Raw genomic sequence first — 25169 nt, forward strand, 5'->3', positions numbered from 1 at the left:
AGATCAAAACACTAATTATTATTAGAATTCTATAGTTAGAATATAATAGTAGGCACTTTGAATACGTTGTTATTTGACATGAAAACCCTATTGGGAAAAAGAAAGGAGAGGGTACTGCAACATACACAGAAACACTAAAGGCTCCGTTCACATAGGCAGCTCAATTCTGATATTTGTTCCCCTAATTGGTCTCTTGACCAATCACATCAGATCTTTTTCAGAGCTGATCTGATTGGTCAAAAGACTAATTCGTGAAAAAAAAAGAGAGATTTAAAGAACCTTTATTTTGTCCGGGAACCCACAACACAATAAACACTCAAACAACAAAGCAGATCTCATGGGCATCTGAATCAGCCCAAATGACCTACTGTAGCCTTCCCAGGGGTGTCCAGGCTAACCAAGAGAGTAAGGATTTTATGGTTTCCCTTTGTCATCAAGGCTTCAAGATCTGCCAACTGCTCACGTGGACAGGAGAATGGTATCCGCCTGAAGGCTGTCCCATGATCTACTGCCCCAACAATGGTGTGAAGCTGTAGTTTACAGTGAGTGTCTGAATCCCATCAGCACAGTCTTCTCATTGCCCTTGTTCACCTTCATCCCCAGAAGGGAGGAGCAGCAGTGTATTGTGTTGATTTCTGCAGGTCAGACCCTGCCAGACACACCTTCTGTACAGGATCATTGGGAGGCTGTTCTTTGTCCACCAGGTAGAAGCAATAACCTCCTGGGGCCTCAGCCAGATAGAGGCCCTTTCAAACCTCAGTGAGGAGCCAACCAAGCCGCTTAGCATTGCTGACAGCCTGGCTAGACTGCAAAGTCAAACCGAGGAAGTCATTGCCTAGGCAATATTCTCCCACTCCATAATTGTAGATCAGTTCAGCCACGAAGTCATCATCCTCTGGCCCCAAGCCGACCATTGTCTTGCTCCATTTTCCATCATTATGGCCCTTACAAGTTGCCCTACATCCTTCTTCAAACTCTTTGTGAAGCAAAATCTTCATGCCGAGCACATCTCGGTGAAAGGTGGCCGTTTTGCATCTGTCACCCACTTTGAAAACGAAATGCAAGGCTCGCCTCAAAGCCACTATGAGTTTGCTACGTACTATACGATTATATATATATATCACGCTCAGTTTGTCTACGTTGATTAAGGATCCTTGCAATTGATTGCCATATAGAAAAGAGAAAGGAAAAACAGAAGAAACAAGACAGAAAAAAAACACCCTGAGGCATGATCAATATCATTGTTTTAATTCTCTCTTAACGTGGTAAGGTTTCCCCACTACCGTCTGCTGCCGTAACAGCAGTAACAAATTTCCAAGCGGAAACGCTTCTTCACACTCAACTGATCTTCACACTCAACCTTTAAGTCTTTATTGAAGACGCATCTCTTCAATAGGTCCTATGATTGAGTGTAGTCTGGCCCTAGGAGTGTGAAGGTGAACGGAAAGGCACTGGAGCAACGAACCGCCCTTGCTGTCTCTGCCTGGCCGGTTCCCCGCTCTTCACTGGGATTCTCTGCCTCTAACCCTATTACATGGGCTGAGTCACTGGCTTACTGGTACTCTTCCATGCCGTCCCTAGGAGGGGTACATCACTTGAGTGGGTTGAGTCACTGACGTGATCTTCCTGTCCGGGTTGGCGCCCCCCCTTGGGTAGACCGTAACTTGAATAAACATGCCTTTTAGAAGTACACCATGCTCAACAAGGCGCTTTTCTTTCACTTTTTAGGGATGGGGGCAGTATTCGGAAATTCTGATGAATGACGTGCCCAAAGTAAACTGCCTGTTACTCAGGCCCAGAAGCTAGGATTTACATATAATTGGTAGTATTGGATAGAAAACTCTGAAGTTTCTAAAACTGTTAAAATAATGTCTGTGAGTATAACAGAACTGATATGGCAGGCGAAAACCAGAGGAAAATCCATTTGGATTTTTTTTTTTTTTTTTTGAGGTCACAGCTCATTCAAATGCTTGTTTATTGGAGATTCAAAGGAATACCTCCCAGATTGCAGTTCCTATGGCTTCCACTAAATGTCAAGTCTTTAGAAAGGGTTTCAGGCTTGTTTTTTGAAAAATTACTTAGTAATTGTAGTTTTTCAAGGTGGCTTTCATTTTGCGCGCACCTCGTTATTTATCTCCGGTATTGAACATACTACATTCCGTCTGAAATTGTATCGTTTATTTACATATTAGGGTACCTGAGGATTGATTAAAAACATTGTTTGACTTGGCTGGACAAAGTTTATTGGTAACATTTGGGATTCCTTGATATGCACGTTGAACGAGTGGGACGGGTGGATTACTGAATCAAACGCGCCAACTAAACTGACTTTTTTGGGATATAAAGAAGGACTTTATCGAACAAAACAACCATTTGTTGTGTAGCTGGGACCCTTGAGATTGCAAACAGAGGAAGATCTTCAAAGATAAGTGATTTATTTTATCGCCATTTCTGACTTTTGTGACGCCTCTGCTGGTTTGGAAAATGTTTAATGCTTTTGTGTGTGGGGCGCTGTCCTCAGATAATCGCATGGTATGCTTTCGCCGTAAAGCCTTTTTGAAATCTGACAACGCGGTTGGATTAACAAGAAGTTATGCTTTTAAATGATGTAAGACACTTGTATGTTCATGAATGTTTAATATTACGATTTTTGTATTTTGAATTTCGCGCTCTGCAATTTCACTGGATGTTGTCGAGGTGGGACTATCCCAAAGAAGTTCTTTAAGAAACACTACCACCGATGTATTCATCCACGATGCATAAGCAACATTTTTCATAGCCTAGCTTCTCTCCTACGGCGACCAGAAACTCCTCCATAGTGACAGTGGCTTCAGTAACGCACCTAAAGCCGTGCCAAGGTGACAGGGACGGCGTCCGCATGTGGGTCGCCATCCCCGCCAAAACCAACAAGAAATACAATACACTTAATTCTGCCACAAAAAGAAAAATAATGAACCTTAATCATGCATAGAAAAACAAGAAAGAAAACACAGGCGATGTAACTCCAGACAACACTCGCTCATACAATTCCTAGCATGCACCAAACACTCCCAGCAAGCAGAGAGAGACCGATAGAGACAGAGACAGACAGAGAGAGACAGAGACACAGAGAGACAGACCGACCGAGACAGAGACCGAAAGACCGACAGAGACCGAGACTGACAGACCGACCGAGACAGACCGAGACAGACAGAGACCGAGACAGACAGACAGACAGAGACACCGAGATAGACAGACAGACCGACCGAGACAGACAGACCAAGATCGACCGAGACCGACAGACCGACCGAGACAGACCGACCGAGACAGACCGAGACAGAGACAGACAGACACAGACAGACCGAGACAGACAGACCGAGACCGAGACAGACAGACAGACACCGAGACAGACAGACACAGACCGAGACAGACAGACACAGACCGAGACAGACAGACACAGACACAGACCGAGACAGACAGACAGACAGAGACAGAGAAACAGACAGAGACCGAGACAGATAGACAGAGACCGAGACAGATAGACAGAGACCGAGACAGATAGACAGAGACCGAGACAGATGGACAGAGACCGAGACAGATAGACAGAGACCGAGACAGATGGACAGAGACCGACCGAGACAGACAGAGACCGACCGAGACAGACAGAGACAGACAGAGACCGACCGAGACAGACACAGACCGAGACACAGACACAGACCGAGACACAGACACAGACCGAGACACAGACCGAGACCGAGACCGAGACACAGACCGAGACACAGACCGAGACACAGACAGAGACCGAGACAGACCGAGACACAGACCGAGACACAGACACAGACCGAGACACAGACAGACCGAGACACAGACAGACAGAGACCGAGACAGACAGAGACCGAGACAGACAGAGACCGACCGAGACAGACAGAGACCGACCGAGACCGACCGAGACCGACCGAGACCGACCGAGACCGACCGAGACCGACCGAGACCGACCGAGACCGACCGAGACCGACCGAGACCGACCGAGACAGACAGAGACCGACCGAGACCGACCGAGACAGACACAGACCGACCGAGACAGACAGACAGACCGAGACAAAGACAGACAGACAGACCGAGACAGACAGACAGACAGAGACCGAGACAGATAGACAGAGACCGAGACAGACAGAGACCGAGACAGACAGAGACCGAGACAGACAGAGACCGACCGAGACCGACCGAGACAGACAGAGACAGACAGAGACCGACCGAGACCGACCGAGACAGACAGAGACAGACAGAGACAGACAGAGACAGACAGAGACCGACCGAGACAGACACAGACCGACCGAGACAGACAGACCGAGACAGACAGACCGAGACAAAGACAGACAGACAGACCGAGACAGACAGACAGAGACCGAGACAGATAGACAGAGACAGACAGACAGAGACCGAGACAGACCGAGACAGACAGAGACCGACCGAGACAGACAGAGACCGACCGAGACCGACCAAGACCGACCGAGACCGACCGAGACAGACCGAGACAGACAGAGACAGACCGAGACAGACAGAGACCGACCGAGACCGACCGAGACAGACCGAGACAGACAGACCCGAGACAAAGACAGACAGACAGACCGACCGAGACAGACCGAGACAGACAGACTGACCGAGACAGACAGACCGACCGAGACAGACAGACCGAGACAGACCGACCGAGACAGACCGACCGAGACAGAGACCGACCGAGACAGACCGACAGACCGACCGAGACAGACAGAGACCGACCGAGACAGACAGAGACCGAGACAGACAGAGACCGACCGAGACCGACCGAGACAGACCGAGACAGACCGAGACAGACCGACCGAGACAAAGACAGACAGACAGACCGAGACAGACAGACCGAGACAGACCGACCGAGACAGACAGATCCGACAGAGACAGACAGACCGACCGAGACAGACCGAGACAGACAGACCGAGACAGACCGAGACAGACAGACCGAGACAGACAGACCGAGACAGACCGAGACAGACAGACCGAGACCGAGACAGACAGACAGAGACCGAGACAGACAGACAGAGACAGACAGGCCGACCGAGACAGACAGACCGACCGAGACAGACAGACCGACCGAGACAGACAGACCGACCGAGACAGACCGAGACAGACAGACCGAGACAGACAGACCGAGACAGACAGACCGAGACAGACCGAGACAGACAGACCGAGACCGAGACAGACAGACAGAGACCGAGACAGACCGACCGAGAAAAGAGCGACCGAGACAGACCGACCGACTGACACAGACCGACCGAGACAGACCAACCGACCGACCGAGACAGACCGAGACCGAGACAGACAGACCGAGACAGACAGACCGAGACAGACAGACCGAGACAGACAGACTGACACAGACAGACAGACAGACCGACACAGACAGACAGACCGACACAGACCGACCGACCGAGACAGACGACCGACCGACCGAGACAGACCGACCGAGACAGACCGACCGACCGACCGACCGACCGAGACAGACCGACCGACCGAGACAGACAGATCCGACAGAGACAGACAGACAGACTGAGACAGACAGGCCGACCGGGACAAAGACAGACAGACCGAGACAGACAGGCCGACCGAGACAAAGACAGACAGACCGAGACAGACAGACAGAGACCGAGACAGACAGACAGAGACCGAGACAGACAGAGACCGAGACAGACAGACAGAAACCGAGACGGACAGAGACCGAGACAGACAGACAGACCGAGACAGACAGACCAACACAGACAGACAGACAGACAGACCGACACAGACAGACCGACACAGACAGACAGACAGACAGACACAGACCGACCGACCGACCGAGACAGACAGACTGAGACAGACAGGCCGACCGGGACAAAGACAGACAGACCGAGACAGACAGGCCGACCGAGACAAAGACAGACAGATCGACCGAGACAGACAGACCGAGACAGACCGACCGAGACAGACCGACCGAGACAGACCGACAGACCGAGACAGACAGACCGATCGAGACAGACCGATCGAGACAGACAGACCGATCGAGACAGACAGACCGATCGAGACAGACAGACCGATCGAGACAGACAGACCGATCGAGACAGACAGACCGAGACAGACAGACAGACCGAGACAGACAGACAGACCGATCGAGACAGACCGATCGAGACAGACCGATCGAGACAGACCGAGACAGAGCGAGACCGAGCGAGACACAGACAGACAGACCGAGACAGACAGAGACAGACAGAGACAGACAGACCGACCAAGATAGACAGACCGACACAGACAGACCGACCGACCGAGAGAGACAGACAGACCGACCGAGACAGACAGACAGACCAAGACAGACAGACAGACCAAGACAGACCGACCGAGAGAGAGAGAGAGACAGCAAAAGATAGAGACAGCAAAAGAGCTGAATCAAGTAGTGGAGTAAATTATAAAAATTGACATTACACACTGCGTATCAAATTTAACAAACCAAACATTAAATACCATTATAGAAGGTAAAGTAAAAACCCAAACCGGTCCATTCATCAATACCGGTATATAGTCAAATACGCTATACCACCCAGGATAGGGCTAAATTGAAATGTTTCTTAAAGAAGAAATATGAAAACGCATATGCATAACCAAGGTAGCAATTGAAAGGTAACAGTTAACTGGAAAAGTATTAGACCAAAAGGAGATTACACAACAGTTCACCTGACAAGACTGAATCTAAACATCACACTGTTGATCTTATGTCCATTTTATATTTTACTCTACTTTTTCCCTCAATTGTTGATCTGAAAATACTCTGGATACATTCAGTAACATATAACTATTCCTGGAAAATGTGGGGTAGGTGCAACATAATACAAAAAAATGAAGGGTTTGAGTGAGAGGACTAACTGGTGTTTCCAAGTGGCCCCACACACCTCTCCATATTGCCTCTTGCGATATGGATATTGTGAATGTCAATATCACAATTCCGATTAAAATTCTATTAATCGTGCAGGCCTAATGTATAGCATGTTACTGTACAGCCACTACGTTCCAATTGAGGCTCTTATTGGTGCCCAAATCTGCCACTTTCAACCAATATACGGGTACGAGTGTAAAGGGCTACAGTTAACAGCATCATGAACTTTACCCAGTACCAGGACATTTTAGCCAAAAACCTGGTTGCCTCTGCCAGGAGGCTGAAATTTGTCAACAAGTGTAACTTCCAGCAAGACAATAACCCAAAGCACACATCAAAATCCACAAAGAAATGTCAACATTTTGCAATGGCCATCGCAGTCTCCGGACTTGAAACCCATTAAAAACCTGTGCTTTGAATTGAAGAGGACAGTCCTTAAGCGCAGATGAAGGATATCAAGGATCTGGAAGGATTTTGTATGGAGGAATGGTCTAAGGTCCCTCCCAATGTGTTCTCCAACAAATAAAACATTTTAGAAAAAGGGTTGTTATCCTCACAAGGTGGGGTATTGAAATCAGGGGTGTCAATAATTTTGACCCCCATCTTTTAAACAAAATCTTTCTATGAGCAATTGTGTTAGTATAAAATATACATTTCCCAATTTTTTTGAGCATACAATATAGCTCAGTATATTCATTATTTATTTCATACGGTCATTTTTGCTCCTCTTTATCAAGGGAGTCAATAATTTCAGACCCCAGGGTACTGACTCCTGTCTGCAAGTTTGTAGATCTTCCAGGCCGCTCACCTCACCGCTTTTTCTCACCCCCACCCCTTAACCCCCAAGGCACTTTGGACACTATCCTCACCACAGTTGTGTCCCTCTAATTTGGATACTACCATATTCCTCTTCCTCACTCCCCCCAGGGTACTGACCTGTGCTCAGAAGATTCCTCATGTGCAGGTAGCTGATGGCCAGTCTCATGATAGAAGCCTTGTCTAGGTTGGAGGTGACACTGTGGGGCAGGGGCAGCTCCTGGGCCAGCTCATATAACACCTCAGACTCCTTCCCCCTCCGGTATCGCGCTGCATCCCGGGACTTCTCCTTCCTCCGCTCCGAGCTCACCCTGCTGTGGGAGACAGGCCGATCAACAAGATGCAAGTCAGAGTCCGGGCCTAACACACACACTACCAGGGATTGCATCCGTGTTGTCTGCCTGCCTGCTCTGCACACTGTTCACTAAGCCACTGGCCAGACAATGGGAAAGGCTGCAGCGGCTGGGGTCTGCAACAAGCTCCAAGTCCAACTGTCTCACCCTAGCAGGCTCATTTTCAGACGCTGGCCTAGCCTGCCGTCTTATTGGCTGCAAACCAAAGGAAGCACAGTGAGCCCGCCATGGCATCATTGGCTGGGAGTGGGGACTTGGTTGTGTGTGATACGCAGTAGATTCTCCACTCTGCCTGCTTGGTGCACTGCCAAGCCTCTCCACCAATCATCCTGACATTTACTGCTGCAATCCTCCACTATTAAGGGACAGCGAGGAGGGACAGACGGTCCTCGTTTAGGACACACACTTACATTTAAAAACACACAGGCTACTGGACGAATGACAGCCTCCTAAAAAAAATGGTCCACTTCATGCAACAAGAACCATAAGAGAATCAAAAAGGAGCCCGTTTTGAACCACGTGAAAAAACAATGCAGGCTAGGTCTCTGCTAAGATCAGTCCCTCAAAAGGTCCAAAAAACAAAGAAATGCTGTACAAATATAGGCCACGATGCAATTCACCATTGAGTGAGAGAATGTTAAAATATGTAGGCTAATATAAGATCTTAACTACACAAAAATGACAAGGAGACTTTTTAATTCCGTAGAAGAAAGGTCTGCTGAAAACAAAGGCGACAATAAAACATATTTCATTCCCCTTCAGAGTTTCTTGTAAAGAAATATATACACAGTACCAGTCAAACGTTTGGACACACCTACTCATTCAAGGGTTTTTCTTTGTTTTATACATTGTAAAATAATAGTAAAGACATCAAAACTATGAAATAACACATATGGAATCATGTACTAACCAAAAGTGATAAACAAATCAAAATATATTTTATATTTGAGATTCTTCAAAGTAGCCACCCTTTGCCTTGACAGCTTCGCACACTCGTCATTCTTTCAACCAGCTTCACCTGGGATGCTTTCCAACAGTCTTGAAGGAGTTCCCACACAAGCTGAGAACTTGTTGGCTGCTTTTCCCTCATTCTGCAGTCCAACTCATCCCAAACCATCTCAGTTGGGTTGAGGTCAGGTAATTGTGGAGGCCAGGTCATATGATGCAGCACTCCATCACTCTCCTTCTTGGTCAAATAGCCCTTACACAGCCAGGAGGTGTGTTGGGTCATTGTCCTGTTGAAAAACAAATGATAGTCCCACTAAGCGCATACCAGATGGGATGGCATATCGCTGCAGAATTCTGTGGTAGCCATGCTGGTGAAGTGTGCCTTGAATTCTAAAGAAATCACAGACAGTATCACCAGCAAAGCATCCCCACACCTCCTCCATGCTTCACGGTGGGAACCACACGCGGAGATCATCCGTTAACCTACTCTGTGTCTCACAAAGACACGGCGGTTGGAACCAAAAATCTCACATTTGGGATCATCAGACCAAAGGACAGATTTCCACCGGTCTAATGTCCATTGCTCATGTTTCTTGGCCCTTCCAAGTTTCTTCTTCTTATTGGTGTCCATTAGTAGTGTATCTTTGCAGCAATTCGACCATGAAGGCCTGATTCATGCAGTCTCCTCTGAACAGTTGATGTTGTCTTTTTTAATTCATTTAACTAGGCAAGTTAGTTAAGAACACATTTTTATTTACAATGACAGCCTACAGCTGCCAAACCTGGATGACGCTGGGCCAATTGTGCACCGCCCTATGGGACTCGCAATCACGGCCGGTTGTGATACAGCCTGGATTCGAACCAGGGTGTCTGTAGTGATGCCTCTAGCGCTGAGATGCAGTGCCTACCGCTGTGCCACTTGAACTCATTTATTTGGGCTGCAATCTGAGGCTGGTAACTCTAATGAACTTATCGTCTGCAGCAGAGGTAACTCTGGGTCTTCCATTCCTGTGGCGTGGAGAGCCAGATTCATCATAGCGCTTGATGGTTTTTGCGACTGCACTTGAAGAAACTTTCAAAGTTCTTGACATTTTCTGTATTGACTGACCTTCATGACCCTAAGTAACGATGGACTGTCGTTTCTCTTTGCTTATTTGAGCTGTTCATGCCATTATATGGACTTGGTCTTTTACCACAGAGGGCTATCTTCTGTATACCACCCCTACCTTGTCACAACACAACTGATTGGCTCAAACGTATTAAGAAAAGAAATTCCGCAAATAAATAAGGCACACCTGTTAACTGAAATGCATTCCAGGTAACTACCTCATGAAGCTGGTTGATAGAATGCCAAGAGTGTGCAAAGCTTTCATCAAGGCAAAGGGTGGCTACTTTGAAGAATCTAAAATATATTTAATTTGTTTAACACTTTTGGTTACTACATGATTACGTATGTGTTATTTAATAGTTTTGTTGTCTCCACTATTATTCTACAATGTAGAAAATAGTAAAAATAAAGAAAAACCTTGGAATAAGTAGGTGTCCAAACTTTTGACTGGTACTGTTTATATATCTCCCACGTGATGTGAACACATGCATGGCTTATTGTCGGTCTTGTCCATATGTATTGAAGCATGTAGAGATTGTAGACAAGTCAAGGAAATGACACCAATGCATAACAGAGGCTGCTGCCGAGTTGAGGTCTTAACCCTACAGAACAGCGTAAATCAAAAAGTGTGCAATGCTCTCCATGAAAATAAAGACGTCAGTAAAAAAAATCCCCCCTGAAACTTAATTGCAATTGATCTGTTATGGAGTTAGTCAGATAATGATATTATTTGAGACTGTCTAAAAATAAGGAAAATGCTTCAGCTAGCTAATTGAACGTAATTTTTTGAAATATAATTTACTACTAGCCTATATAGATTTGCACATTTCCAGTCATTTTTTAGAGTACAGAAAGTCCCTCCTAACAGTTAATGACAGAAACTGATCCACCTCAATGTACATCATATCCACACACAAATGAGTAGCCTAGATGGAGGTCTGTTTTGCAACCTAAATATTTTGCATGCTCAGTGAATGTGTCTGCAGGTTTTGCATCACGTGCATGCATGATGAGAATAACCAATGTAATACCTCAAACTGAAGTCAAACTGACAGACAGGCAGTCAGTAGGTAGCAGTCTGTGTCTCTTACCAAGCTGACAGACTGACTGTGCAGGTCAGGAGCTCAGTCAGCGGGGGCCAAATATTTAAACTATCCTCAGTCAGATCTCCCAGACCACATGAGGTCTGCCTCTCTGGGGTCTGAGTTTGAAAGCTGATCCTCTGTGTAATGCAACCAGTTCTGCATAGTGCCATCACACTTCTCACCCTCCGCTACAGAGACCTTTCTGGTCACTTGCCCAAGCCCAGAGCAATATCTTTCAATAATCATTGCTTTCAACCAATCAACCACTGCTAAGTGAAGCAGGTATAAAAAAAAATATGAGTATCTAGGTCTTCACCCGTGGGAAATCAGCCACATGAAGGTAAAATAAAATCTAAACGTATCTCTGTGCTATGTATTGGAATCTATTGTGATGTGACAGACAAGTATGGCTTATGCACAGAGAATACAGGAAATGTCTGGAAACCCTTTACCTGAAAAGTCCTGGTTTAGGCTGGACCGCGAACTCTACAAAGTGAGTTATGTGCAGTACAAACAAAGGCTGCTACAGTAGACAGGATTCTCGTGCTGCTGTCTTAATGGTGCGTCACCCTCTCCACACTACAGATGGGAGGTGGTTGTCTTTTCTCTAAAAATGATACATCTCAGACATCACTCCAGGGTTTGGTTTGATGCTCTTGTGGAAATGAAGCTCATGAAATAGGTCCATCCTGTAGCTACAGGTTCAGTACAGAATTCAAGAGCTTTTCAGGCAACCAGCGGAATATCAACGAATTCCCAACTGAGTACACCACTTGTCCCTTGTCTAGTCAAAGCTGCTAGCGCCTTCACACAAGAGGGCGACAGCCGCCGGTGACCATCGCAACAAACATTATCGACGTGCAAAAAAAATAAAGAGCTTTAACGCCACAAGCATGTATAAACATTTATTTACATGCAACAGAAATGGATTCGAAAACAATGATTGTTATTGTTAAATGTGACTCTGTAAACTGATAGTATTAGAGACTACATTTAAAATACCCAAATGCGGTACAAAAGGATGATTTTGTAGCGACATTCGCAGGTGTAGTCTACATAAACATTTGGCAGCACCCCCACGCTAGTGATGGGCATTCCGACTCTTCAGTGAGCCTTCTCGTTCGGCTCAGCTCACCAAAAAGAGCCATCTCTTTTCGCTCCCAAACGGCTCTTTAAAAAATATATATTTTGTATTTTTTCCAAGTCAAACAGTTTGCGATAGTTTGACTATGAATGGTGTTAAAACAATTCTAATTAAATTATGAAATCATACTCTACCTTAACCACAATGTATTTAAAAATGCATTGGTTTGTTATGAAAAAGAATGCTATTAAACATTTGCATTTAAAGTAACTTTTTAATGTATATAAACAAAGTGCATAAATCTAACCATTCAACACAAATACAATCTGAACAGCATTCTTTTTTTTATTTATCCGTTATTTTACCAGGTAAGTTGACTGAGAACATGTTCTCATTTACAGCAACGACCTGGGGAATAGTTACAGTGGAGATAAGGGGGGATGAATGAGCCAATTGTAAACTGGGGATTATTAGGTGACCGTGAAGGTTTGAGGGCCAGATTGGGAATTTAGCAAGGACACCGGGGTTAACACCCCTACTCTTACGATAAGTGCCATGGGATCTTTAATGACCTCAGAGAGTCAGGACACCCGTTTAATGTCCCATCCGAAAGATGGCACCCTACACAGGGCAGTGTCACAATGGGGCATTGGGATATATATATATTTTTTAATTAGACCAGAGGAAAGATTGCCTCCTACTGGCCCTCCAACAACACTTCCAGCAGCATCTGGTCTCCCCATCCAGGGACTGAACAGGACCAACCCTGCTTAGCTTCAAAAGCAAGCCAGCAGTGGTATGCAGGGTGGTATGCTGCTGGTAGAATATGCTGCTAATAGAATATTGCACCATAAAGAAAAATAAATAATGTGCAAAACTGCAGCATCCCACTTAAAACATTAAACCGGTCCCTCATTTCTCTCTCCATATTATTACCAGCAGCACACAGCAATGCTGACCATATTTTGCTTTAATGAGAGATTTGCATTCAGAAATGCAAGCTGCCTCACTTCCGAGGGGCTGATGCGGTTTCTTCTCAGTAATTATTTGTCCTGTTTTCGAGAAGACCCTCTCAGAGGGATCGGATGTGGCCACTATGCAGAGTCTCCCTGTCATGACTTTAGTAAGCCGTGGGTAGACAGAGGCCTTGTTCTTCAACCAGCTCAGAGAATCTGCAGATCTTTGGAGGAGCTCCTCCAAATAAGAGAACTTTCTGTCCATTGATGAACATAGCGTGTCCATCAACTCTGTCACATGTCCTGTGGTTACATTTGCTTCTCCTCTCTGGCGGCTGGCTGTGATTCGCTGAAGACCCTTACACAGGAGTAGCATTTTTGAGACTGTCGCATAGCTGAAAAGAGAGAACAGTAACTTATTAGTTCAGGTTCATGTTTTGTCTAATGATACTAAATTCTCATTTACTGCTCATAATCATATAATACTGGATGAAATAATGATGTAGTAACTGCTTACTGTACCTCTTACTCCACTGATCTCCACAGTGACCTGCTCAAAGGGTTCCAGGACTCTGCACACCTCCTCCACCACCTCCCACTCCTCTTGGGTCAGAGCATCAACTGGTGCATTGACAATGGCCAGGGTAGAGATGATGGCATCCTTGACTCAAGAAACCTCTTCAACATATAAAAATGTTGAATTCCACCTTGTAGTGCAGTCTTGTTTAGGCCTCAGCTCAGGCATCCCCATCTGGCATGTGTAGACTTCAGTTTTTCAGCACCTGCTGTGCTCCTGTGGAAGTATTCCACAGCTGCTTTCACTTTGTCCACAGTGGGCTTCATCACCTTCAGAGCATCTCATAGTCAGGTTGATTGTGTGGGCAAGACATGGATGATGGGTACATTTAAAAAAAACTTTCATGGCTTTGGATATGTTAGCTGCATTATTGCAACACAACAGACCACTTTTCCATCTACTTGCCATTCTCTGGCCATTCTCAACAGTTCCTCTGCCAAGTTCTGAGATGTGTCTGTTGTTTAACTCAAAGCAGTCCAGAAGACAGCTAGACATTGAAAAATCTTCAATGAAGTGACATGTAACCGACATGTAAGAAGTGGTTACCCTTAATGTCCAGCAGTCAGTGTAAGGCAAACTGCAGTAACTTCTTGGACTCTTTCCCGCACTGAAGCCTGTGTGCTCTCATACAGTTGTGGAATAAGTGATTTTAAAAGGGTTTTCCTGCTTGGAATAGTGTACATTGGATTTAGACTATTGCTATAAATTTCGAAAACCTCTGTCCTCCTCGATCGAAAATGGCTGGAAATCGGTGGCAATCATTTTAGCCAATGCCATATCAATTTGGTTTTGTTTTGCTACAGACAGACTTTGGCATAAACTGGTCCATAGAAGACTGCGTTACTGTGGGTCGCGGAGTAGGCCTACTTGTCTGAATGGCTACGCTGACTCCACCACTATCACTAGCAGGCCCGCTAGTTTCTTGAAGCTCCACAGGTGAGTGCACAGTTTGCATATTTTATTATTTTAATTTTTTTATTTCACCTTTATTTAACCAGGTAGGCTAGTTGAGAACAAGTTCTCATTTGCAACTGCGACCTGGCCAAGATAAAGCATAGCAGTGTGAACAGACAACAACAGAGTTACACATGGAGTAAACAATAAACAAGTCAATAACATGGTAGAAAAAAAGAGAATCTATATACAATGTGTGCAAAAGGCATGAGGAGGTAGGCAATAAATCGAATAATTACAATTTAGCAGATTAACACTGGAGTGATAAATCATCAGATGATCATGTGCAAGTAGAGATACTGGTGTGCAAAAGAGCAGAAAAGTAAATAAATAAAAGCAGTATGGGGGGTGAGGTAGGTAAATTGGGTGGGCTATATACCGATAGACTATGTACAGCTGCAGCGATCGGTTAGCTGCTCGGATAGCAGATGTTTAAAGTTGTTGAGGGAGATAAAAGTCTCCAACTTCAGAGATTTTTGCAATTCGTTCCAGTCGCAGGCAGCAGAGAACTGGAAGGAAAGGCGTCCAAATGAGGTTTTGGCTTTAGGGATGATCAGTGAGATACACCTGCTGGAGCGCGTGCTACGGGTGGGTGTAGCCATCGTGACCAGTGAACTGAGATAAGGCGGCACTTTACCTAGCATAGCCTTGTAGATGACCTGGAGCCAGTGGGTCTGACGACGAACATGTAGCGAGGGCCAGCCGACTAGGGCATACAGGTCGCAGTGGTGGGTCGTATAAGGTGCTTTAGTAACAAAACGGATGGCACTGTGATAAACTGCATCCAGTTTGCTGAGTAGAGTATTGGAAGCTATTTTGTAGATGACATCGCCGAAGTCGAGGATCGGTAGGATAGTCAGTTTTACTAGGGTAAGTTTGGCGGCGTGAGTGAAGGAGGCTTTGTTGCGAAATAGAAAGCCGACTCTAGATTTGATTTTGGATTGGAGATGTTTGATATGAGTCTGTAAGGAGAGTTTGCAGTCTAGCCAGACACCTAGGTACTTATAGATGTCCACATATTCTAGGTCGGAACCGTCCAGGGTGGTGATGCTAGTCGGGCGTGCGGGTGCAGGCAGCGAACGGTTGAAAAGCATGCATTTGGTTTTACTAGCGTTTAAGAGCAGTTGGAGGCCACGGAAGGAGTGTTGTATGGCATTGAAGCTCGTTTGGAGGTTAGATAGCACAGTGTCCAAGGAAGGGCCAGAAGTATACAGAATGGTGTCGTCTGCGTAGAGGTGGATCAGGGAATCGCCCGCAGCAAGAGCAACATCATTGATATATACAGAGAAAAGAGTCGGCCCGAGAATTGAACCCTGTGGTACCCCCATAGAGACTGCCAGAGGACCGGACAACATGCCCTCCGATTTGACACACTGAACTCTGTCTGCAAAGTAGTTGAACCAGGCAAGGCAGTCATTAGAAAAACCGAGGCTACTGAGTCTGCCGATAAGAATATGGTGATTGACAGAGTCGAAAGCCTTGGCCAGGTCGATGAAGACGGCTGCACAGTAATGTCTTTTATCGATGGCGGTTATGATATCGTTTAGTACCTTGAGCGTGGCTGAGGTGCACCCGTGACCGGCTCGGAAACCGGATTGCACAGCGGAGAAGGTACGGTGGGATTCGAGATGGTCAGTGATCCGTTTGTTGACTTGGCTTTCGAAGACCTTAGATAGGCAGGGCAGGATGGATATAGGTCTGTAACAGTTTGGGTCCAGGGTGTCTCCCCCTTTGAAGAGGGGGATGACCGCGGCAGCTTTCCAATCCTTGGGGATCTCAGATGATACGAAGGAGAGGTTGAACAGGCTGGTAATAGGGGGTGCGACAATGGCGGCGGACAGTTTCAGAAATAGGGGGTCCAGATTGTCAAGCCCAGCTGATTTGTATGGGTCCAGGTTTTCCAGCTCTTTCAGAACATCTGCTATCTGGATATGGGTAAAGGAGAAGCTGGGGAGGCTTGGGCGAGTAGCAGCGGGGGGGCGGGGCTGTTGGCCAAGGTTGGAGTCGCCAGGAGGAAGGCATGGCCAGCCATTGAGAAATGCTTGTTGAAGTTTTCGATTATCACAGATTTATCGGTGGTGACCGTGTTACCTAGCCTCAGTGCAGTGGGCAGCTGGGAGGAGGTGCTCTTGTTCTCCATGGACTTTACAGTATCCCAGAACTTTTTGGAGTTAGAGCTACAGGATGCAAATTTCTGCTTGAAAAAGCTGGCCTTTGCTTTCCTGACTGACTGCGTGTATTGGTTCCTGACTTCCCTGAACAGTTGCATATCGCGGGGGCTCTTCGATGCTATTGCAGTTCGCCACAGGATGTTTTTGTGCTGGTCGAGGGCAGTCAGGTCTGGAGTGAACCAAGGGCTATATCTGTTCTTAGTTCTGCATTTTTTGAACGGAGCATGCTTGTCTAATATGGTGAGGAAGTAACTTTTAAAGAATGACCAGGCATCCTCGACTGACGGGATGAGGTCAATATCCTTCCAGGGTACCCGGGCCAGGTCGATTAGAAAGGCCTGCTCGCAGAAGTGTTTTAGGGAGCGTTTGACAGTGATGAGGGGTGGTCGTTTGACCGCGGACCCGTAGCTGATACAGGCAATGAGGCAGTGATCGCTGAGACAGCAGAGGTGTATTTGGAGGGCAAGTTGGTCAGGATAATGTCTATTAGGGTGCCCATGTTTACGGATTTAGGGTTGTACCTGGTGGGTTCCTTGATGATTTGTGTGAGATTGAGGGCATCAAGCTTAGATTGTAGGACTGCCGGGGTGTTAAGCATATCCCAGTTTAGGTCACCTAACAGAACAAACTCTGAAGCTAGATGGGGAGCGATCAATTCACAGATGGTGTCCAGGGCACAGCTGGGAGCTGAGGGGGGTCGGTAGCAGGCGGCAACAGTGAGAGACGTATTTCTGGAGAGATTAATTTTTAAAATTAGAAGTTCGAACTGTTTGGGCATAGACCTGGAACGTATGACAGAACTTTGCAGGCTAACTCCTCCCCCTTTGGCAGTTCTATCTTGACGGAAAGTGTTATAGTTGGGTATGGAAATCTCAGAATTTTTGGTGGCCTTCCTAAGCCAGGATTCAGACACGGCAAGGACATCAGGGTTGGCAGAGTGTGCTAAAGCGGTGAGTAAGACAAACTTAGGGAGGAGGCTTCTGATGTTGACATGCATGAGGCCAAGGCTTTTTCGATCACAGAAGTCAACAAATGAGGGTGCCTGGGGACATGCAGGGCCTGGGTTTACCTCCACATCACCCGAGGAACAGAGGAGTAGTAGGATGAGGGTGCGGCTAAAGGCTATCAAAACTGGTCGCCTAGAGCGTTGGGGACAAGGAATAAAAGGAGCAGATTTATGGGCGTGGTAGAATAGATTCTGGGCATAATGTGCAGACAGGGGTATGGTGGGGCACGGGTACAGCGGAGGCAAGCCCAGGCACTGGGTGATGATAAGAGAGGTTGTATCTCTGGACATGCTGGTCTCAATGGGTGAGGTCACCGCATGTGTGGGAGGTGGGACAAAGGAGGTATCAGAGGTACGGAGAGTGGAACTACGGGGTCCATTGCAAACCAAAACAATGATAACTAGCCTGAACAACAGTATACAAGGCATATTGATATTTGAGAGAGACATACAGTAAGGCATAAAGTGATTGCAGGTCTTGATTGGGAGAGCTAGCTAAAACAACAGGTGAGATAACAGCAGCTAGTCAGCTAACACAGCAACAGCAGGTAAAAATGGCGACGACTAGGCAGAGGGGGTCGGATTAACTACACACAGATCCTGAGTTAAAACACAGAGCCGACAGATAAAACACAAATAAACAGAATGGAGTACCGTGAATTAATGGACAGTCCGGCAGGCATCAGCTATGTAGCCAAGTGATCATAGTGTCCAGGGGGCAGCCGTAGATGGAGCAGGGAAGCCACCACTAAGCTAGCACGCGGCGTTTAAAGTTAGTAGCCCGGGGGGTGGTCTGCTCAGACGGAGGGGGTCTGCTCAGACAGAGGCCGGTTGAGGGCACAGCGGATGGGGTATTCGTCTGCAGACCAGACGTGGTCGTGTCGACAGAGAATCCAAGCCGGATGGCGATGGCGAAAGAGAGGTTGTGATTGTAGAATTGTGTTTGCTAACTGGTGCTAGCTTCGTGGCAGTGGCGCTAGCTGCGCTAGCTGCAAGCTAGCTGTGAGGATCAGAAGTAGTGGCTCAGGGATTCCGGCAGGAATCCGGCGTTGTTGTCGAGAGACAGTCCGATGCTGGTAAATTGGTGAGTAATATCCAGGCTAATAACAGGGCTGGTGTCTGTGCAGAAGGTAAAAGCTGCTAGCAGCGGCTAAAAATGGCTAAATAGCTTGTAGCTGATTAGCTGGTTAGCTACTGGGGGTTCTTGAATGTGTTCCAAAGTTAAAAAATAATAGCGATTCCGTATCACATTGGGTGAGGTAGGTTACCGGAAGGTATAATCGAATTAAAAATCGAAAAGAGATAGATTTTTTTTTTTTTTTTTTTTATATATATATACAAGAAATACGAAAAATACAAACGTACATGAGAGGACTAAACAAACACGTCTACACTGCTACGCCATCTTGGAACTAACTATATGCCGGTGTAGGTTGTGCGTAGAACCGGCTTTATAAGAGATTTTGTTTTGGCAAATTCTACACTGTGCTCTAACATTGTCTACATCATTAAAATGCATCCAAATGCTACTGTGCTTCTGACTCATTTTCCAGCTGTTGTTTTCACAGCTGTCCTTCCTCTCTGTCCTCAGCTGCTAAGTGTGTGACTGAGTGAGTTGGCTTGGCCCTCCCTCACGCATCTTTGGTTCATTGGTTGACACTGCGTGTCTGATTGATAGGAACAACAGGTGAGGCTGTTTGTCTGCTCAGACAGTCATAACCAATGTGTGCGCTTGGCCATTCAGGCTTAAATTTTATTTATTTTGTCATTATTTGAATTATTTAAATTAATAGAATTAACTCTTGATAATTCATCTGATTTTTTTTTATTATAAATAGATGAATTTATAAATCTGATATGCAAGCCAGCTCCCAACGTTCACCTGGCTCTTCGCGAACGACCCATCACCACCCCCCCACACACAAATCAAATGTATTTATAAAGCTCTTCTTACATCAGCTGATATCTCAAAGTGCTGTACAGAAACCCAGCCTAAAACCCCAAACAGCAAACAATGCAGGTGTAGAAGCACGATGGCTAGGAAAAACTCCCTAGAAAGGCCAAAACCTAGGAAGAAACCTAGAGAGGAACCAGGCTATGAGGGGTGGCCAGTTCTCTTCTGGCTGTGCCGGGTGGAGATTATAACAGAACATGGCCAAGAAGTTCAAATGTTCATAGATGACCAGCAGGCTCAAATAATAATAATCACAGTGGTTGTCGAGGGTGCAACAGGTCAGCACCTCAGGAGTAAATGTCAGTTGGCTTTTCATAGCATCTCTACCGCTCCTGCTGTCTCTAGAGAGAGTTGAAAACAGCAGGTCTGGGACAGGTAGCACGTCCGGTGAACAGGTCAGGGTTCCATAGCCGCAGGCAGAACAGTTGAAACTGGAGCAGCAGCACAGCCAGGTGGACTGGGGACAGCAAGGAGTCATCAAGCCAGGTAGTCCTGAGGCATGGTCACACACACAAATCCCCCTCTCGCTCATGGTGTAGTGCCAATGTCTTAGGTGCAAGAGAGCAATCAAAATGTAAATAACAATTTCAACGCTTGTACCGACATAATAGAATATGCATAAAATGCCCGGGAGACCCATGAGGGGGTGCACAATTGGCCCAGCGTCACCCGGGTTAGGGGAGGGTTTGGCCGGCCGGGATGTCCTTGGCACATCTCGCTCTAACTACTCCTTGTGGGGGGCCAGGCCACCTGCACGCTGACTTCGGTCGTCAGTTCGACGGTGTTTCCTCCAACACATTGGTGCGGCTGGCTATTGGGGTTAAGCGAGCTTGGCAGGGTCGTGTTTCGGAGGACAAGATTTGCAGCGATGGGACAAGACTGACTACCAGTTGGATATCACGAAATTGAGGGAGAAAAAAGGAGTAAAGAAAAATAGCATTCTCCAATTGCAACATCTGACTATGCTCACACATTGAGCAGATTAAAAGTATTTTAAAAATCTTCTCAAAACAAGAAGTTAGGCATACCTTATGTCCAAACTGTGTCTACATGCCAATCATTTGATTTCAATCAGTTTCATGGGAATATGCATTTAGATCTTCTTGAATTAGTGTTTCCTGAGCACATTAATAGCAGATGGTGTTAAACTGTATATAGCCTTCCTGTATTTAGTTTCAATCAAAGCACATTCTGCCTAGTGGCACACATTGTTGATTTTTGGCCACAGGATTATTATTATTTTCACCATTCAGCTACCATAGTTAAATCTCATAAGAAATTAGGTGGCGCTTTTGGTGTAACAGTAACGCTATAACATGCTATTATATTTGGTCATGTTATGTAGAATAATAAATCATTTTGTGATCTTCCAAGACATTGATTCAGCTTTGATCTAAACTTTACTAAATGAGCACCATTGTGAGAAGTGGCAGAGCATGTTGCTCCAGCAGCACTGCACAAAATTTGCTAATGCAGAAATGAGCGACCACAAAATCTGGGAATATTTGGCCAAGGAAACCTCTGGTTGCTCTCAGGGAAGGGAGACTTAAAATAGGGTTGTGTGAAGTAGCAGGAAATGTGTTGAATAAGAAACTAATGAGCATGGAAAGCCTCAAGTTTGACGAAATGACCATACACACACACACACACACACACACGGTATGTGGACACCCTTTCAAATGAGTGGATTAGGCCATTTGAGCCACACCCGTTGCTGACAGGTGTATAAAATCGAGCACAGCCATGCAATCCCCATAGACAAACATTGGCAGTAGAATGCCCCATACAGAAGAGCTCTGAGTTTCAACTTTGCACCGCCATAGGATGCCACCTTTCCAACAAGTCAGTGTCAAATTGCTGCCCTGCTAGAGCTGCCCATATCAACAGTAAGTGATATTATTGTGAAGTGGAAACGTCTAGGGGAAACAATGGCTCAGCCACAAAATGGTAGTCCACACAAGCTCACAGAACGGGACCACCGAGTGCTGAAGCTCGTAAAAATCCTCTGTCCTCGGTTGCAACCCATGAAATGGGTTTCCATGGCCTGCAGATGCAAAAAAAGCCTCAGATCAGGTTTTGAAGGATGCCAGGAGATCGCTACCTTCCCGAATGCATAGTGTCAACTGTAAAGATTGGAGGAGGAATACTGGTCTGGGGCTGTTTTTCATGGTTCGGGCTAGGCCCCTGAGTTCCATTGAAGGGAAATCTTAACGCTAGAGCATACAATGAAATTCTAGACGATACTGTGCTTCCAATTTTGTGACAGTTTATGGAAAGCCCTTTCCTGTTTCAGCATGACAATGCCCCTTTGTACAAAGCGAGGTCTATACAGAAATGGTTTGACGACATAGGTGTGGAAGAACTTGACTAGCCTGCACACAGCCCTGACCTCAACCAAATCAAACACCTTTGGGATGAATTGGAACGCCGACTGCGAGCCAGGCCTAATCGCCAAACATCAGTGCCCGACCTAATTAATGCCTGCAGCAATGTTCCAACATCTAGTGGAAAGCCTTCCCAGAAGAGTGGAGGCTTTTATAGCAACAAACGGGGGACCAACTCCATATTAATGCCAATGATTTCTGGAATGAGATGTTCGACGAGCACTTTTGACCATGTAGTGTATCTTTCAGTCGAATACGGAGATTTACTTACTTTTGTAGCTCTTCATCAGAAGTAAACTTTTTGTAAGTAGTTAGGCCTAACTGTCCTCTCCAAGTTTAGCTGGAATTTGGGCTAGTTAGCTAGCACGCGGTGTCACTCCAGTCTCCCACTGGCTGTACTTGCGGGAGGCGACCGGTATACTTATGCCATTGGCCTACGTCTCTTCTTGCGCACAAAATCAGATCTCAACACAGATTGGAGTGTTTAACGTCACCAGCAGGCTTAAGCTACCACATAATTCGGAAAGTATTCAGACCCCTGTACTTTCCACATTGTTAGGTTACAGCCTTTCCCTAAAATTGATTAAATAGTTTTTCCCCCTCATCGATCGATCTACACACAATACCCCATAATGACAAAGTTTTTTTTTGACATTTCTGCAAATGTATAAATAAAACAAATCTCACATTTACACAAATATTAAGGCCCTTTACTCAGTACTTTGTTGAAGCACCGTTGACAGCGATTACAACCTTAAGTCTTCTTGGGTATGATGCTACAAGCTTGGCACACCTGTATTTGGAGAGTTTCTCTCATTCATCTCTGCAGATCCTCTCAAGCTCTGTCAGGTTGAATGGGGAGTGTCGCAGCACAGCAATTTTCAGGTCTCTCCAGAGATGCTTGATCGGGTTCAAGTCCGGCCTTTGGCTGGGCCACTTAGGGTCATTGTTCTGTTGGAAGCTGAACCTTTGCCGTCATTGTAAATAAGAATTTGTTCTTAACTTTCCTAGTTAAATAAAAGGTTATATTAAAAAAATAAAAATAAGGTCTGAGGTCCTGAGCACTCTGGAGCAGGTTCTCGTCAAGGATCTCTCTGTACTTAAAGTCATTCATCTTTCCCTCGATCTTGACTAGTCTCCCAGTCCCTGCCGCTGAAAAACATCCCCACAGCATGATGCTGCCACCACCACGCCTCCTCGTAGGGATGGTGCTAGGTTTCCGCCAGACGTGATGGTTGGCATTCAGGCCAAGGAGTTCAATCTTGGTTTCATCAGACCAGAGAATCTGGTTTCTCATGGTCAGAGTCCTTTAGGTGCCTTTTGGCAAAGTCCAAGCGGGCTGTCATGTGCCTTTTCCTGAAGAGTGGCTCCTGTCTGGCCACACTACCATAATAGCCTGATTGGTGGAGTGGTGCAGAGATGGTTGTCCTTCTGGAAGGTTCTCCCATCTCCATAAAGGAACTCTGGAGCTCTGTCAGTGACCATCAGGTTCTTGGTCACCTCCCTGACCAAGGCCCTTCTACCCCGATTGCTCAGTTTAGCCGAGCAGCCAGCTCTGGAAGAGTCTTGGTGGTTCCAAACTACTTCCATTAAAGTGATGTAGGCCACTGTGTTCTTGGGGACATTCAATGTTGCAGAATTGTTTTGGTACCCTTCCCCAGATCTGTGCCTCGACACAATCCTGTCTCGGAGCTCTGAGGACAATTCGTTCAACCTCACGGCTTGGTTTTTGCTCTGGCATGCACTGTCAACTGTGGGATCTTATATAGACAGGTGTGTGCCTGTCCAAATCATGTCCAATCAATTGAATTTACCACAGGTGGACTCCAATTAAGTTGTAGAAACATCTCAGGGATGATCAATGGAAATATGATGCACCTGAGCTCAATTTAGAGTCTCATAGCAAAGGGTGTGAATACTTATGTAAATAAGGTATGTTATATAAATTTGCTATAAAAAAATACAAAATCTGAAAACCTGTTTTCGCTTTGTCATTATGGGGTATTGTGTGTAGATTTGATTAGGATCTCTTTTAGTCCTCATTTGGACTAATCTTCCAAGAGTCCTTAAACATTAAAATACAATTTATAATACGATCACATTTTTCACATAACACACGGTTACAAACAGACTCTAACAAATACTCTAACAGTAGATTGATTGATTCTTTATCTACCATAGTCCAGCACAACTTTCCTATCCATTGTATTTAAAATGGTTTTAAAGTATTGTTTGAATTTATAAAATGAAAGGTTTCTGGTTGGCACAGAAATTATTTAATTTCTTTATTGCTCTAAATCAAAATGTTATTTTGCCTATTTCTCTTTTCTGTCTGGAAAATACAGGATGGTGGGCAATCTATTCCTAGTATTTACTGAATGTTTGTCTCTTACCAACTGAATACTGTTGTGAACGCCATTTTAAACAGTGTATATTATGAAATAAAATAAGCATGTTTTTTTCCGACCAATTATCTTGTTGGTTGACGACCAACCAAGAGCATTCAGCATGACAACAGAAAAACCATCTCTCTACCTTAAAACAATCCTTGCTGCTTTGTTCTGTACAATCTGCAGTCTAATGTCACTTGCTGATGCATTTCCCCAGACCATAGAACAGTAGTTCACCTGACTCCCAATTACTGCTTGGGTTATTTGCTTAAGAATCTTTCCCGGTATATATTTAGCTATCCTTCTGATCTAGCAGAATATTTTTCACTATATATTATTTTTATATATATATATTTTTTTTTACATTAGACGACCATGATAAGCAGTTGTCTAGCTGCACTCCTAGTAGTTTGGTTTCTGCCACTTCCTCAATTTGTACCCCCCCCATCACACTTAATTGTATCCCATGC

The 25169-nt window shown here is 45.6% G+C and overlaps 1 protein-coding gene and 1 pseudogene across 1 annotated transcript in view; both read right to left on the reverse strand.

The window, feature by feature from the left end:
• Positions 1 to 25169, reverse strand: part of hif1aa (hypoxia inducible factor 1 subunit alpha a) — a 54149-nt gene that overhangs the window by 18208 nt on the left and 10772 nt on the right. Inside the window, exon 2 of the mRNA XM_038967963.1 lies at positions 7850 to 8043. Within this exon, the coding sequence (XP_038823891.1) occupies positions 7850 to 8043 (194 nt within the window). The remainder of the gene's footprint in view (positions 1 to 7849; positions 8044 to 25169) is intronic.
• Positions 317 to 2892, reverse strand: LOC120023528 (annotated as a pseudogene).

Source organism: Salvelinus namaycush, chromosome 28 (genome assembly GCF_016432855.1).
Source record: "Salvelinus namaycush isolate Seneca chromosome 28, SaNama_1.0, whole genome shotgun sequence".
Lineage (NCBI taxonomy): Eukaryota > Metazoa > Chordata > Actinopteri > Salmoniformes > Salmonidae > Salvelinus > Salvelinus namaycush.